Genomic DNA, 15,962 nt, shown 5'->3' with positions numbered 1-15,962 from the left:
TGGAAAAGAATATGAAAAAAAATGTATATATATATATGTAAACTGAATCACTTTGCTGTACTGCAGAAATTAACACAGCATTGTGAATCAACTATACTTCAATAAATTTTTTTCAAAAAGATACAGTGAAAGGGTCAGTGTGTGTGTGTGTTGGGGAGTCATAGGTTAGAAAAACAAACTGGAGCAGATTATAGCAGATTTTGTTTAAAACCTCTGGACTTTTCATTCTCTGACTCCAACATAGAACACCTCAGCATTCTAGATTGCCTTTTCATCACAAATTCCCTGTGTCTCCGCTAGAATATTTTCAAAATGGACAGTTTCCATGTCAAGGAATTTCCCCTTCTTCCCTGAACTAAGCTTTCCTAATGTCCTTCAAGGTATTGTACACTCCATCTTTCTATTCTTATTTTAGATGTAGTTTTTGTGTTTGTGTGATGTTTTTCCCCATACTGGTTTGCAGACAAAGAGCACAAGCCTTATATCCCCCAATTTGTTGGCTCCTACTTATTTTAGTTTCAATATACATGTGAGCTGGATTCACAATTCCAGAAAAACTAAAGGTGAGAAAAGGGTGAAAAGCTTATTAGTCTATTTCCCTTGAAGGGAAGTTTCAGAGGTTAACTCAGTCTAGTGATAAACTCTAGATAGTCATATTTAGGGTTTGTGTCTAGACACTCAAACTAGACATAAAGCCTGAGCAATCACCTATCAAAACTATTAACATTAGTATAGATCTTTCCTCCAAACCCATAGGCTTTTTAGGAGCTTGGGCTAATAAGCCTTAACAAAGCTCTCCTTAATTGTCAGGGCCCCCATTATTTGATCTCATCCTACCTCCCCACTTTTATGTCTTATCACTTCAAACAACAACAGCAAAAAAATAAAAACAAAATAACCTTCCAGTCAGGACTAATATCTGGAAAAGTATGATTCTATTGAGAGGGGAGGTATGCATTAAAGGATGGCTACTCTTCCAAATTTCTCCCACAACTGACACGTGAATTAATTTCATTTCAGCTCTTTATGGAGGTAAATCTCACCACTGTCATTGAATTAGAACGTTACCTTTAAATCATTTGGTTAACTCTATTTTTACAGATGAGGAAATTGAGGCCCCAAGAAATGAATTGACTTACCTAATACGTTAGCATGTATTTGTCATTATTGTTTCACATTTAACAATCACTTTCTCTTCCCTCCCCACATTTACCAACTAAACTTAAGTTCTTGAGGGCAAGGATCATCATGTCTTGTGCATTTTCTGCCTTCACAATGGCATCAATAAGTCTCCTCTTGTTTCTCACACAGGATCAAGAATGGGGCTGAGCACAAAGAATATGCTAAGAAAAGAATGTTTGGATTGAACGGAACCCCTGCAGAACGTGGACTATTTAGAGGCACTGAGTTTGGCCTCTGGGTGAATATTTGCCTTGGGTTGGCCCACTTAGCAGTGAACAGTAATGGGCCAAAAGAGACAGGCCAAGTGTGTAGTCTTTTTTGCCCAACCAAGTTATGAATACCTTCTTATACAGACTCATTTTGTAGTCCATATCACTTTGAAAAGTACTAGTCACAGAGTAGACACTCATTAAAAACGTTTTAATTGACTTACTGTCCTTGGATCAAAAATCAGATCTTGATCTGTGCTTCATACAGCAACTAGAGTAGCTTTACCAAAAGAAAAACGCCGGGCTGTCAAATATGGACACTGCTGGGCTGAAGAAGCATTTTTCATGCAGTTCTATGCCTTAACTTGGCCTTGAACAAGAGTATCTGGGATCCTGTGCTGCCTCTTAGATACCAAAGAATCATTTTGAAAAGTGCTACAATAAAGCCTATAATATAGTGTTAATTATTAGATAACTTAAGGTAATAGTACACATCAAAAGGGCACCAACTCTACGATGTTAAGTGGGGGTGAATTTATTTTGGTCTACCCACAATGTGTCACCCTCTCTCCTGGGGACTATTTTTAAGACCTCTGGCCTGAGTTAATGATGCAGCTGGTGGCCAGCAATAGATGGAAGTGAGCCATCCTTGGATGGGATTTGATCCTGGATTTGGGATTATTTATACCATGCTATAGCCCGTTGACCTATCAACTACATAGCTTGGCCATTTCTACTTTTCTTGTTTTGGTCTTTACTCTGCCACCCTCATTTTTAAAGGAGAGAGGTTTAGTTGAGGTAGTTCCAGGGTCCTACTTAATTTAAGCTAGTTTAACCTCCAAAGAGAAAGCAGGCTATTTATTTTAAGTAACCCAATCTTACTGATGAGCATCTTTCACTATGTTAGGGCAGTAAATGGGTTTAGTAAGAATTGGTCAAGGAATCCAAAATACTTTGTTACTAAATATTGCAACTTTTGCCCTTTTTCTCCAAAGGGAACTGGTATCTGGGGAAGAGGGAGATGGGAAAGTAAATGAAAGTTTAGATTATGAGAATATTTGCCACTGATGATTGTTTTTATTACCTTAATTCTAGGTAGGGAAACTTAGATGTGGTTGGGTACATGAGGGAACCAGTAATCCAAGCATGGTCATTAAGAATTGGAAATTTAGTTGGGAAGTTCCACTAACTGTATCCCTTCTCATGGAATCATTGGCTAATTATTGGCAAGGGCAGAGCTGTTTCCATGTGGAGAAGAGTATGCAGGTAGACATTCAAAACAGTAGGTGGTCTTTAAGGGTATTATGATTGTCCAGTTGCCCAAAAGAATTTGCCTAAGCAGTCTACTAGGCCAGTTCCTTGAGTGGTCTAAAATCCCTATTTTTTTTTTTAAATTGAGGTATAGTTGATGTACAATATTATATAAGTTTCAGGTATACAACATGGTGATTCACAATTTTTAAATGTTATATTCCATTTAAAGTTATTATAGAATATTAGCTATATTCCCTGTGTTGTACAATATATCCTTGTAGCTTATTTATCTTATACATAGTACTTTGTACATCTTAATCCCCTACTCCTATCTTGCCCCTCCCCCTTCCCACTCCCCACTGGTGACCACTATTTTTTGTTCACTATATCTGTGAGTCTGTTTCTTTTTTGTTATATTTCCTAGTTTGTTTTATTTTTTAGATTCCACATATAAGTGATATCATATAATATTTGTCTTTCTCTGCCTGACTTACTTCACTTAGCATAATACTCTCCAAGACCATACATGTGTCGCAAATGGCAAAATTTCATTCTTTTTATGGCTGAGTAGTATTCCATTGTACATATATACCACATCTTCTTTATCCATTTGTCTGTTGATGGACCCTCAGGTTGCTTCCATATCTTGGCAATTGTAAATAATGCTGCTATGAATATTAGGGTACATGTATCTTTTTGAATTAGTATCTTCAGGGTTTTTTTTGGATATATACCTAGGAGTAGAATTGCTGGGTCTCATGGTAGTTCCATTTTTAGTTTTTTTTTTAGGAACCTCCATACTGTTTTCCATAGTGGCTGCACCAATTTACATCCCCACAGTGTATGAGGGCTCCCTTTTTTCCACATCCTCTGCAACAATTGTTATTTGTGTTCTTTTTGATAATAGCCATTCTGACAAGTGTGAGGTGATAGCTTATTGTGGTTTTAATTTGCATTTCTTAAAACCCCTATTTTAGAAGAAATCAACTTATTAGTTGTCACCATGTCTTCAAGAGGTCCCACTTGATTAACTCTTCACACTGAAGAGCCCAGCATGCAGGCTGAATAATGAGTCCTGTTCTTTACTACCCATACATACGCAATCAGTGATCACCCAAACTGGGCTCTTCTAAGTCATGTCCCCAAACTTCATTGAGAGAGGTTGAGAACATGTAGAAGACCAAGACTCTGAGTAAGAAAAAAATAATTTGATATTCTGCCTCTTTTTCAGGTTTCAGTATGGCAAATCAAAGACTTCAAGAACTAGCCCAGTTAAATTTGAGAAAGAAACAATTGTTGATAGTGATGAGGTAAGGAAGAGCATTAGCAATGTTCACTTATAATCTTTCTTTGGAATTGCTTAGACTACTTTATAAGCTGGGTCTCACAAACTTCCTGTTGAAAAGCAAAAAGGGGTCAAGATTTATATAGAAAGCAACGTTAATTTACCTAATTTTATGAAAGAGAAACAGAGACATAGAAAAGGGAAGAGACAGGGACATATCAGCAAAGAATCAAAACCCAGGGACCAGAAATCTATTTTAGGGGATGAGCGAGTGTTAAGCCCTGACTTAAACTTGATTTTGTGGTCACTTCTTGCAACAAAACTCCTTTGGATAGCTTGGTTGCTTCCCAAGGTTTATCATATTCAAGTGAATTTTCCAGGTCAACTTTTATTTCATCAGCCAGAGATAGTACAATTCAACATAAAACTAAAAACATACTCCAATTTGGACATTCTTATGGATTTAGTCAACTACTGGAGACTAACTTGGAAACAAGATGCAATACCTTAGAAAAATTTGGGAGTAAAAACATTTTTCCCAGAGACTTTCCCCAAAAAATTAATTAAAAAAAACAACTATAAAGGAAAAGTCTTCACATCTTCTCCCAAATAAATTTTCCCGAGACGTCTGTGATTCTAAATATATATGTCATATCTGTGAAGCCAGTTTTTCAAATGTATTTTTGTTTTGAACAAAGGGACTTCAGTTTTACAGAAGGTAACACAAATGAAATCATTGCAACTTTGGATTTGTCCCCTATTTCATCCCAGCATTCCTAAAAGAATGTATGGCATATCTCTGCTAATCCTCCCCACAGTCCTCCTCCAAGCCCTGGAAATTGCCAACTCCTGGCATTTTCCTCCCCTCATCACACAGTTCTGTCCCACTCTTACTATCTCCCTCTTCATTCACCTTCTTGCCGCATTCACCTGTTCAGTGTGAGTTCCCTTTCTTCTGAATCCCAGCTTACTATATCACCTCCTTGGGGGCATGGCAATCTTTAGAAATGCTCATCCACAGACAGGATTGTGCTCTTTATCTGATTCCTGATTAGGCCAAGCCCGAAGGAGATAACTCAGAGCTTTTATCTCCTTGTGTTCTTGTCCCTTTGATTTATCCTTAGATAACCTGGGGCTAAGCTAGAGGCCAGGCAACAGCCCCGGGGGTCAGCAGAAGGAGATGGAGGAGGTCCAGCAACTCTACCACCAGACATGGCACTCAAGCAATCCACCAATCACCAGCACCACCACCAGCAGAAAAACACAAAGTGGTAGACAGAAGGGTTATCAAAATTCAATTACTTTTTGCCACATTTCTGGAAGAATCATATGTCACAGAAATATTCAAAAATGCAGACTGCACCATTGTTTCTCCCTTCTGTGTGCCGCCCCCAGCCCCGAAAGCAGTTATCCCCCAGGCTTCCTTTCACTGACAACCCTTAAGTTATTGCCCTTCTGTAACTTGTTTTTCTCCTTAAAGGTTGTTTTGTTTTTCACCTGATTTTGCATGTTTTGTTTTGTTTTTTACCTGATTTCCCTTCTATAGAGATGGAAAAGGCAGAAGAAAGAGGTGTGAGCTCTAGGGATGATTTGTCCCGGTCTAAACTTTGATGCTGCCCTTGTCTATTTCACCCCTTCACTTCCTAACAGCTCCTAACATTTCACAAAGCTGGTCCACATTTCCATGTACAAGCTACCCTGTCAGGGTGCCTTAGAACCTAGCTCTCCATGCTATGGCTCTCATTCCAGAAACCCAGGGTGCAGAGCATGGAGTTCTTCTCACTTAATTTAAGTTAGAGACCAGATTTTAGCCAGACTAAGGTGAGGTAAGGAATGGAATATTGTTTAGAATAGGTACAACTTGAAATACTAATTTTGATTATTGTCTCTAGATTTTTGATGCAGTCGGGCAATCAAAATTTGTTCCAGAGCACCTTCACCATTACACAGTCCATCCAAATTTGGTAGGTGATAAAAGCATTCCCCCAAGATCTCCAACAGCAAGTTTCAGCTGAGGCCCACTGCAGAGTATCCCAAGTGCCTCCAAGTGTCACCAGCTTCTGTGACTGTGCATCCTCCTAGGACAGGGAAGCAGAGCTGTCTCAGGACACTGTTGGGAATGGTGGTGAGGGAGGAGGGCGGGACTGGGAAGAAGGTGGTTCCTGCAGCTGATTTTTTTTTTTTAATTGAGAAAACATATTTCGAATCAGGAAGTGTTCTGTTCTCTCCCTCTCCCTTCCTCTCTCTCTAATCCTCCACCTTCCTCCTGCTGATGGAAAAGCAAGTTTAGTGGGCATGCCCCTTCCCCCACTACATCTTAAGTGACATGCTGTCTTTTGTGACTGCTTTTCCTTTTTTTAACTTTGTGCTTATTCTGCATATTAATGTGGTTGTGCCTGTGGAGAAACGTTGGTGGGTAGGAAGATGCAGATAAGGGCTGTGTTGGCCCCCTCAGGGCTCTCTGAACTAGGAGATTTGGTTCCTGGCAGTTTCCCTCCTCTGCCTCAGAGTGAGTTGTAGAGAAGGCTGTTTAGGTTGAACATAGAAACTTCTGCTTGTCCTGTTTTCTTGGGCACAATGTTGGGCACGACTTTTCCACAAGAATGAAGTCATCTCGCTCCTTTTAATGTGGAAACTTTTCCATCTCATTTCCCCAGCCCCTTGGTCTGTTTGCAGGGAAAAGCTCTGAGAGAAGAAATGGACAGAGAGCTTCAGACATTTTCTATTAAACCCAGCCCCTGTCCGGCTTCTACCCCTACCCCATAGAGGCAAAAGATTAGCCAACTGATTTGTTAATCTGCTCTTGAACTAATCCCTTTGTCTCTCTGGAAATCTTTCTGTCTGCTCAGGACCAGTACTATGAGCCTTTGAAGCCCACTGCACTGCATAAATTCCTGGCTCGAAACAGGAAAATTCAAAGCTTCACATTGAAAGTAACAGAGTATGATCAGGATAAGACCTTACTGATTATGACCAACAACCCACTTCCCTGCTCAATCGACCATCAAGGAAAGGACACGACATCAAAATACTTTTCCAGTGAGTTACTGCTCAAGGTAATGGCACCTGGGGAAGTTTCCTGGCACCCTGAGTAAGGATCCTGAAGAATTAGGAGTTAGCTTGAAGAAGGGGGCTAACCTAACGTGGAAGATGGTACTCAGGACCCAACCTCTTCCTTCTTATTCTTTGCCATATGCTTCACCAAATAGAATCTGAGAGCCTGGGAAATACTCAGAATCAGAATTGTACAAACTTCGGTCATGAAACTTCATTACACAGAGAAAAGAGGGTCTTAATTCAAAATTGTTCCTCCTTGGTCAAAGATATTTAGTTTGTAATTAACAAAGGGTAAACTAGCCACTGGCTTTCTAGTTGAGTATAAAGTAGCAACAGATAAAACAGGAAATGACGAACAAGGAACAGAAACGAATATCAAATTGGGAAAGGGGTAAAGGGTTATGCTCTATACCCACTGCTCTTGGGTGTCAGAAGGGGAGAACAGAAAATTTACTATCACAACAGCCAGATGTTTGGGACTTTGTTATACACTAGAGAAGTTCAAATTCAATTCAATAAACAATTACTGGACATACACTAAGCTAAGAACTAAAATATGAAGATGATTACAAGACAGTTTCTATCTTGAAGGAGCTTGGAGTCTAACAGGAGAGACAGATCAATAAATGAGATATAAAAAGTAATTATTATATACCAGGATATATGAATAATAAAAGAATATACAAGATACACTAATATACAGTAGAGAACAGTATCTTTATTGGAGGAAAGGAAGTAATCAAGGAGGTTTTACAAAAGAGGTGACCCCTGTCCAAAAAAAAAAAAAAAAAAAAAGGAGAATATTCCAATCAGTGGGAAGGGCAAAGGCTTAGAGACATGAGAAATTGAGGAGCATTTAGGGGGATGTAAGAGAGTAAATGGCAGGAGATAAAAGGTAAAATCAAATTTGCATTTTAGAAGACCTTTTTAGGAAGTTGAGAGAAAGGTGTATTAGTTGTGGAAGAGAAAAAAATCAGTAAGATTAGTTATATTGTTACTACAATTGTCAAAGTGAGAGATGCTGAAGAATTGAATAAATCAATAACAGAGGAAATGAAGAAAATCAATTAAGAGATATTTAAGCATATGATCTAAAAAAGATCTTGACAGCCTTAAGAGTGGGCCTAATATAACAAGAAGAAATTAAATAAATGAAAGTGTAAATTAAAAAAATCTAATTATTACAGAAATTTGATGCTGGGAGTGGAATGATCCAAGACAGACTGTTATAATAAAATGTGGTCAATATGGAATTAGTATTTCTTATCAGCTAGATGGATGGCAGTGAGAGATTCCTTTCCAAACGGATGATAAAATGCTAATATCCAGTGGTATATGCTGACAAAGGAGTTAATTAATTCATTGCCTATGGTTCCTTGGGTCTCAGAATTTGTGCCATTTGGACATAACCTCAGAGGTTGTCTCTCATGGTAGTGGATAAGATACACTGAGAGGAACAAATGTCAAGCCAGGGCTGCCTTGCTCAAGGTAGAGAAGGAAATACAAGACTATCACGTAACCCTGGTGCAAGAAGAGCTTTCTTCCAACAGCTGGCACTTTGTGAGCCTTCCAGGTCACATGTGGGACCTGATCATACTCATGAGTAAATTGTGGTACCAGCCAAATTGTATTAATAGACAGTATTAAGGCTCTGATTGTCAAAGACTGGCAGCATGGTAATTTTATGGGGCTATCTGGAAGAAGTCCAAGAAGATGGAAATGCCCAATATCTAGAATGCCTCTTTAATATTCATGCTGCATCCCTTTCTCTTACTATACAAATGTGATAATCTTTTGTGAGCCTGAGATTATGCACAAAAGAAGCATTCTTTTGCTACACCCAGACATGTGTATAAGAAGAGTGTGGGTACCAGCAATCAAGTTGAAGAATGAACCAGACATGTCTATCACAGAGATTGTTATACTCACAGCCCCTTCTAAGTGACATGGCCCTACCACAGTTTGTGAAGAATAGGATGCCCCAAAAGGTCCTATTCTGAATAACTAGACTCAATTCTCTATGCCTACCTAGGACCAGAGAAGGCCACCTGATCCAGTGAAGCAAAATTCATAGGCTGGTTAGTGACCTGTGGTGTCGATCGGTACCCCCAAATCTAACCAAACAAACAAAACCCAAAAACCAAACCAAAACCTAAACCAACTAACTGATGCCAAAATGTTGGCCTCTGTACCACCAGCACGGAATTAAATCTCGGAGACAGTTTTGGGTGAAGTGGAAAAGAATAGCTTTATTGCTTTGCCAGGGAAAGGGAGACACAGTGGGCTCCTGCCCTGAAAAACTATGTTCCAAACCTGGGAGGATTTGATGAGCAGTTTTACAGTAATGGTTCAAAGGTTACTGATAAGATTAGGGTGTGTGCAGGGCCTGCACTCCTTTAATCTCAGGTGGTCTTGAGGAGCTTCTCTGGTCCCTTTAATCTCGCCTCAGGTGGTTTCTTACCTGCTCCTCCCTTGATTAGCGACTGTTCGAATCTTTCCCTTTTGAACTCAAGGAAGGTCATGGAGGCTGGAGGCTGGAGTCTGTTCCCTATGAACAAGAAATGGGGGACAGAAAGGCTTCTGTGCCCAGGAGCCCCACAGGGTCCTGCTCGGTTTTGTAACTTATCAACAACCAAAATCCCTGAGCTAATCATATTCTTGCTCCCAGGCATCTGAATTGGGAAAGGAAAAGACTGAGGCTGTGGGAATAAAACGTGAAAGGGCATGTAGAGGAAGGCCATAAAAACGTCAAACCATGAGGAAGAAGGTAGGGGCAGCTTGAAGTAGAAATGAATAAGCAGAAGCTGTGGGTAGGTAAAAAGATATACAGGGTAAAGGTAAGGAATGAACACTAGAGACAGAAGGAAGCAGACAGGAAGAAAGTAGGAAACGTGTTAATGACATAATGCTAAATGATATGAGACAAGATAGACAAGCTCATGCAGTAGTGGTCCTAGATAGTGCTGCCTTGGATTCCAGATAAGTTTTTTATTTTTGTTTTTCTGCTCTAAGGTCTAGCTCTGCTAAGGTTTCTGCTCTTTTGTGGCCAGATTATTAGCTGTGTCTTAGGTCCTAGGCACACATGCTGCTACCATAAAACCCCTATTAATTGAGGTAACTTAAATGAATTCCTGTTCCTCAAAACTGGAAGACTTTAAAGAGAATGAGTACAGAATTGAAAAGACTTGGTTCAGCAGCAAGCATTTCTAAAAAAGAGGTTTGAAAATTCTGAGCAAAAATGTTCAGTATGGGTCAATTAATTAGTTTGGTTATTCCTTCATTAATTGTCATTCTTTTATTCATTCGACAAATATTTATTGAGCACTTACTATGTACCAGGCAACGTTATGGGGTAGTAAGGATCTATCAGTGACTAAGTCAAAGTTTAATTCCAGTGAGGTAGAAGACCATAAGCAAGCCAACAGTCGCACGGATAATGTATAATGTGTTAAGTGCCCCAAAAGCAGGATAAGGGAATGGAGGGTGATGGGTGTGAGTGGTGATTTTAGATAGTGTAGTTAGGGAAGGCTCTCAGAAGCAGCAATGACATTTGAATAGAGACTTTAATAGGATGTGTCCTGCAGTTGCTACAGCTAGCATATTGTTTTCATTTCAGATTGCCACACATTATATAGATATAATTATAAACATAATGTGTAAATATAAGTTGTAACTTTCTCAAATGAGTGAAAATGAGAGAAATCAGGAGAACAGTGAACCCAAAGCCATGTCATATGAAAAAAAAAAGTTCAGAATATTGGCAATGTTGAGCCTGGAAGAGAGAGGGCGCTCAGGGGGAACGTGATAGATTTCTTCAAATTCTTTAAGGATTCTGTGGAAGAGACACTAGATTTATTCCGTTTGGACTGTAGGGTAGAAGTTACAGGGGATAGCAATCAGCTGATCAAAGATTAAGCAGGCTGGGTTTTTAGATATAGGAAGATGGACCACTTGACAGTGTTACTATGGAGGGAATAAGAGTGTCAGATGAATGGTTAGAATTGATGGTCTTTAAGATCCTTTCTGAAAGTCTTTGATTCTATGACTTTAATAATGATGAAATTATTACCTCACAAAACATCCCATTCTGTGGCCTTTTCACTGCAGACAGAGAATGGGATGTGAATGAGACAGCCATCTCCAAGAAAGGTGGGTAGAATCCCATGGATCTATTCCCCAATTTATTACCAAATGTTTGGTTTCCTAAGCAATTCACTAGTTGAATCCTTCACAAAACCTGGGAAATTTTTCTTCCATTTACTACAAACGGCTAGTGGGCAAGCTTAATTGATTACTTAGGAAACTGACCTAACTTTGGACAAATCGTCTGGCTGTGAAACCAACAGGTATTAGCCCACCCAGGGAACTGTTTTTTCTTTGGGTTTCTGCATCCCTACTTCCTTCTTCGGCAGGTTTTGCTGCATGATTTTAGGGGAATGGGAGCTTAGCCCAGGAGCTTAGGTCAGTAAGTCCAGGAGACTCAGCTAACTCCCTCACTTACTCTTCTTCCCTTTGCTGCAGGAAAGTCATCAGCACAAGCCCACTGAGAACTTCTTCCTACCTCTGATGTATCAGAAAAAAAAGTTAAGATCTGGGCTGAAACCAGTCTTCCCTGTGACACTGTTGGAGGACCCTAAATCCAAGAGAGAACAATGGTTTAGGTGAAGTCCTGGCTCTTTCTTACCTTTTCCTTATTCGTGTCACTATCTCTTTTCAATATGATTTAACAAACACTTTTCGGTTGTACGGAATGTGGACAACTGTGTAATAATAGGACAACTTCCCTACATGATCCCCAACCACACTTCTACCTTAGCAACAGAGAAACAGTAATGCAAAACTAAAGTTTTTCACAAGAATGATTTTCAAGAGTGAAGACAAGTATTCAAAGGTCCATGCTTTGAGGAAGCAACAACAAAAAATTTCTCTCGGTGCCTGTTAAGGGTTGTGATATAGGAACAATTTGCTATGTATGAGATTTGATTTGAAACTGGTTATAGGAGCAGCTTATATCTTGTTTAGAGAGGAGAGAGGAGATTCTGGAGTTCCCTCATAGGTTTACAATGCTAGGTTCTAGAAGCATCCCTTCCACTGAACAATACTCCCGCTCTGTACCAATGAACACCCTCAAATCCTACTGTCCTTTCTTCTCCTCCAGAATCTGAGAATGCAGTGAGTGGTTCCATTAATCCCTCACCCTAGGATCTACTAAATGAACTTTCTTTGTTAAGGTTTTCCACGGACGAGGATTTCAAGAGTGAAGGGAAGTATTCAAAGGTCTGTGCTTTGAGAAAACAGAAAAAAATGTACCCTCAGCTCAACTTTGCTCCAGTCTGTAAAAGAGATCTGAGGAGTGACGGTAAGGTCCTCTCTATCAAAACAATGGTTTATGGGATGGAGCTGTGGGCAGGAGGGACAAACTATGGGGACGAGAGATAAGGGCAAATCTCTCCTGGAGGTTCTGGAGACTAGTTTTCCTTTTAGCATGGAAGCCAAGAACTGATAGAGGCCCAAGTGGTGCTAGGCTTTCCACCCTGTTTCAATCCTCACATTTCAAGAAAGCTCTAGCATAGTGTTTTCCAAACTACATCACCTACCACTTTACTAGTTTTGGTCAATGAGTTATTTGCCCTGTTATTTACTTAATGTTTTTCTTTCAAATTATTTTTTTGTCCTAATTAATACTATATCATTGCCATCATGGGTTTGATATACTAATCACATGGGTTTTTTTTCTCTTATACAATTCTCTCAAACATTTAATCAAATTCATAATAATTACATTTTAAAAATTAATTTATTTTGGCTGTGTAGGGTCTTCGTTGCTGAGTGTGGGCTTTCACTAGTTGCGGCGAGCGGGGGCTACTCTTCGTTGCGGTGTGAGGGCTCCTCCTTGCGGTGGCTTCTCTTGTCACGGAGCACGGGCTCTAGGCGCGCAGGCTTCAGTAGTTGTGGCACGAGGGCTCAGTAGTTGTGGCTTGCGGGCTCTAGAGCACAGGCTCAGTAGTTGTGGCGAACGGGCTTAGTTGCTCCGCGGCATGTGGGATCTTCCCAGACCAGGGATCGAACCCATGTCCCCTGCATTGGCAGGCGGATTCTCAACCATTGCGCCACCAGGGAAGTCCCATAATAATTAAAATTTTAAATGTTTATCTAAGTATCACCTAAAACTACCCAGTGGTACGCACACCACACTTCGAGGAAAACTGTTCTAGAAGGGCCAAAGGATAAGCTATGCGTCTCAGAGGTCCATGAGTCTCTTTGGGGTTGAGGCAGGACATGGCGTGGAAGAGGTTTGGGATAAGGTTGTAAGGAAGGGGTACAACAAAAACGCTCCTCACAAATTGTCATTCATTTAGCAACATTTATGGGGCACTTACTCGTGTTGGATATTTATCAAGCACCAATAATAATAGCACTTTCCATATGTAAGACATATGGATGGGCCAGGTCATGAAGGGCTTTGTATATTTGTATAAATAAGGGCTTAGGTTTTATCCAGCAGGCGGTTGGGACCCACTGAAAAATTTCAGAGCACTGAACACACATTTGTGTATTAGAAGTATAATCGATGGCTCCCCAGACTTCACCAGCCTATGGCTCCAAGATAAGGTTCATTTCTCCTACAGGACTGCTCTCCTCGAGCAGTTTCTGGAACTCCCTAAGGTATGCTTCCCTGTTCTACAAGGCCATCCTAGCGATTGCCAGCCATCCTCAGCTCAAACAGTCACAGTTCCAGAGGTATGAGGTCATATCGTACCATCCCTTACCTGGCTTCTTCAAGTGTCTCTGCTCCTTCTGTACCTATCTGCCACACCACCTGACATCCCTCCTGCCTCTCTTAACTCCCCACATACAGCTAAAACCAAGCTGTGATATTAAATAACACTTCATAGATGTGAAGAAAAATTAAAGGCTGGCAGAGAGTCATTTATCTTGCTTTAAAAGGGGACACTGTTAGGCTCAGCCTCAACCCCCCCTCAGTCCCTTCATACTTCCCAACAGGCCCCCAGCACATTATCCATTCTTGGGAGTCTCTTGGCTTACCAGCACTGTCTCTGCCTAGGCTCCTAATACCCTTGGCCCAAGGAAGGGGAAAAGGTAGCTCCTTCCCCTAAGCCTGTTTATTTTCAGCCCCCAGAATAAATCAGTAGGAACATCTATTTCCTTCAAGGGAAACTCCACATGGAAAGCAAGCTTTGAGCTTTATAAGCCAGATAAGGCAAACATAAAATAGTACATTTAGTCAGAGCTAAATCTTAAATGATACCATACGCAGGATATCAGCAGTTCAGCTTAAATCTATATTGGAAGGAAGAATTTCTCCAGTCTAGAATCTAATCTGGATTAGAATTTCTCTGATTTTTCAAGGGCATGATTCTGTTAAGGTATCCCAGTTTACATTTCTAAACAGAACACTTAACATCTCAGTCTGCAGCATTTATTAGAATTATGGTGACTTTACAGTTTCCCTCAAGAAAAATGAGTGGATATATACTTATGTATCTAAAGGGCCCATTATTGTGCTTTTCCTAAACAAAGACAATCCACTGTGAAGTTGAAACAGTGTCTCTACTTCAAGTAAAAGAGAACCTAGCAACTCCTCCTTCCATCAATAATTTTCCATGTTTACCAGGCATCCAAATAAAGATTACACAGAGAATTGCTTGCTTGGTAAAAGATTACCAGGCCATGAAGGCTGGTTAGGAGACTGTCCAAGAAACAAACAGATAGGACCTGAATTAAGGTGACAGCAGTAGGAATAAGAAAACAAACTTTTTTTTTTTTTTTGCGGTACGCGGGCCTCTCACTGTTGTGGCCTCTCCCGTTGCGGAGCACAGGCTCCGGACGCGCAGGCTCAGCGGCCATGGCTCACGGGTCCAGCCGCTTCGCGGCACGTGGGATCTTCCCGGACCGGGGCACGAACCCGTGTCCCCTGCATCGTTAGGCGGACTCTCAACCACTGCGCCACCAGGGAAGCCCAAGAAAACAAATTTAAGGGATATTTACAAGGCATAATACTTCAAAATGGGGGGGGGGGAGGGATGGGAGCAAGAAGAGCCCACAACGGAGGCGTCCAAGAAGGGCATAAGTTGAAAGAGATTCTGGAAAAAGTGATGACAGTGAAGCCAAAGGTAGAAACAGTTTCTTAGTTACACTCTCGGACAGGAGAACTGAAAAGGCTAAGAGGAACATGAATATACAAGTGAAAGTTCCTTCACTTAGTTAAGCGTTATGTAAGCGTCAAAATGGCCACAGATGGAATCGTTCGAAAGGGGTGGGATTAAATAGGGAAGACCCTAAACTGGTGGGTGTTGATGAAGGGAAGAATTATAAAGAAGGTTGGAATGGTAGTTCGTGGTCCAAAACCTATCCTCTTGCTCAGAGTAAAGAGCAGCTTTCTCGGCCCTCCGAGCGGATCTCTTTTTACGTCTCACATTAAGTGTCCTAAACCCTCTGGAAATCCACATTCACGAAGGTGCCCTGTGCTTTGTTGCAGTCTCCAAGAAGTCAGGGAGCTACCTGCCAACTTCCCAGATGATTTGGGAACCATTAACCCTTTCATCACTCCTGGAGGAGAAGCCCACCAGAACCGCGCCAGGAGAGAGCGCGTTCCGCAACGGAAGGGCCCAGCAGTGGATTATAAAAAACGCCAGTGTCATTAAATGAAAACAAGCCCTACATGCCCCTCGCCTCTCTCCAGAGACTGAGCGGCCTGGAGAAGTCGCCATTTAGGGCGTGCCAACCAAATAAAATCTCATTCTGCCCTCTCCGGGCGTGGGCTGTCGGGTCGCTTGCAGGGTGGGCCGTGGTGAGCCCCCTGCTGCGACCTGTCACCGTAGGGGCGGGGACGCGGCCCCGGGGAGCCCACCCTTGGCCCCGCCTCCTCCCGGCTTGGGGAGGAAGAGAGGGCGTGGCCACGTCCCCTGGGGCTGAGAGCGGTCGGCGACGGCCGGGGAGGGCGGGCCTTCTCT

At 41.3% G+C, this 15,962-nt stretch overlaps 1 protein-coding gene across 1 annotated transcript; it reads left to right on the top strand.

Annotated features, from left to right (window-relative positions):
- Nucleotides 1–1,463: 1,463 nt before the first annotated feature.
- On the top strand, nucleotides 1,464–15,877 carry TSGA13 (testis specific 13). Its single transcript, XM_067747028.1, has 7 exons — nucleotides 1,464–1,486; nucleotides 3,877–3,955; nucleotides 5,823–5,894; nucleotides 6,780–6,992; nucleotides 11,509–11,648; nucleotides 12,219–12,346; nucleotides 15,488–15,877. The coding sequence occupies exons 1-7, from the start codon at nucleotides 1,464–1,466 to the stop codon at nucleotides 15,655–15,657; spliced, it is 825 nt and encodes a 274-aa protein (XP_067603129.1). The 3' UTR covers nucleotides 15,658–15,877.
- Nucleotides 15,878–15,962: the final 85 nt, after the last annotated feature.

This window comes from Pseudorca crassidens, chromosome 8, assembly GCF_039906515.1.
Source record: "Pseudorca crassidens isolate mPseCra1 chromosome 8, mPseCra1.hap1, whole genome shotgun sequence".
Taxonomy (NCBI): domain Eukaryota; kingdom Metazoa; phylum Chordata; class Mammalia; order Artiodactyla; family Delphinidae; genus Pseudorca; species Pseudorca crassidens.
Note: the sequence above shows the minus strand (reverse complement) of the source record. Positions and strands in the feature narration are given on the sequence as shown.

What these genes read in the sequence shown, in the direction of transcription:
- TSGA13 (XM_067747028.1), top strand. Translation starts at nt 1,464, where the DNA reads ATGGGCCAAAAGAGACAGGCCAA. An exon ending in AAGAGAGAACAATGGTTTAG is followed by an intron (nt 11,649 to 12,218) that starts GTGAAGTCCTGG and finishes TTCTTTGTTAAG; the next exon opens with GTTTTCCACGGACGAGGATT. An exon ending in AAGAGATCTGAGGAGTGACG is followed by an intron (nt 12,347 to 15,487) that starts GTAAGGTCCTCT and finishes GCTTTGTTGCAG; the next exon opens with TCTCCAAGAAGTCAGGGAGC.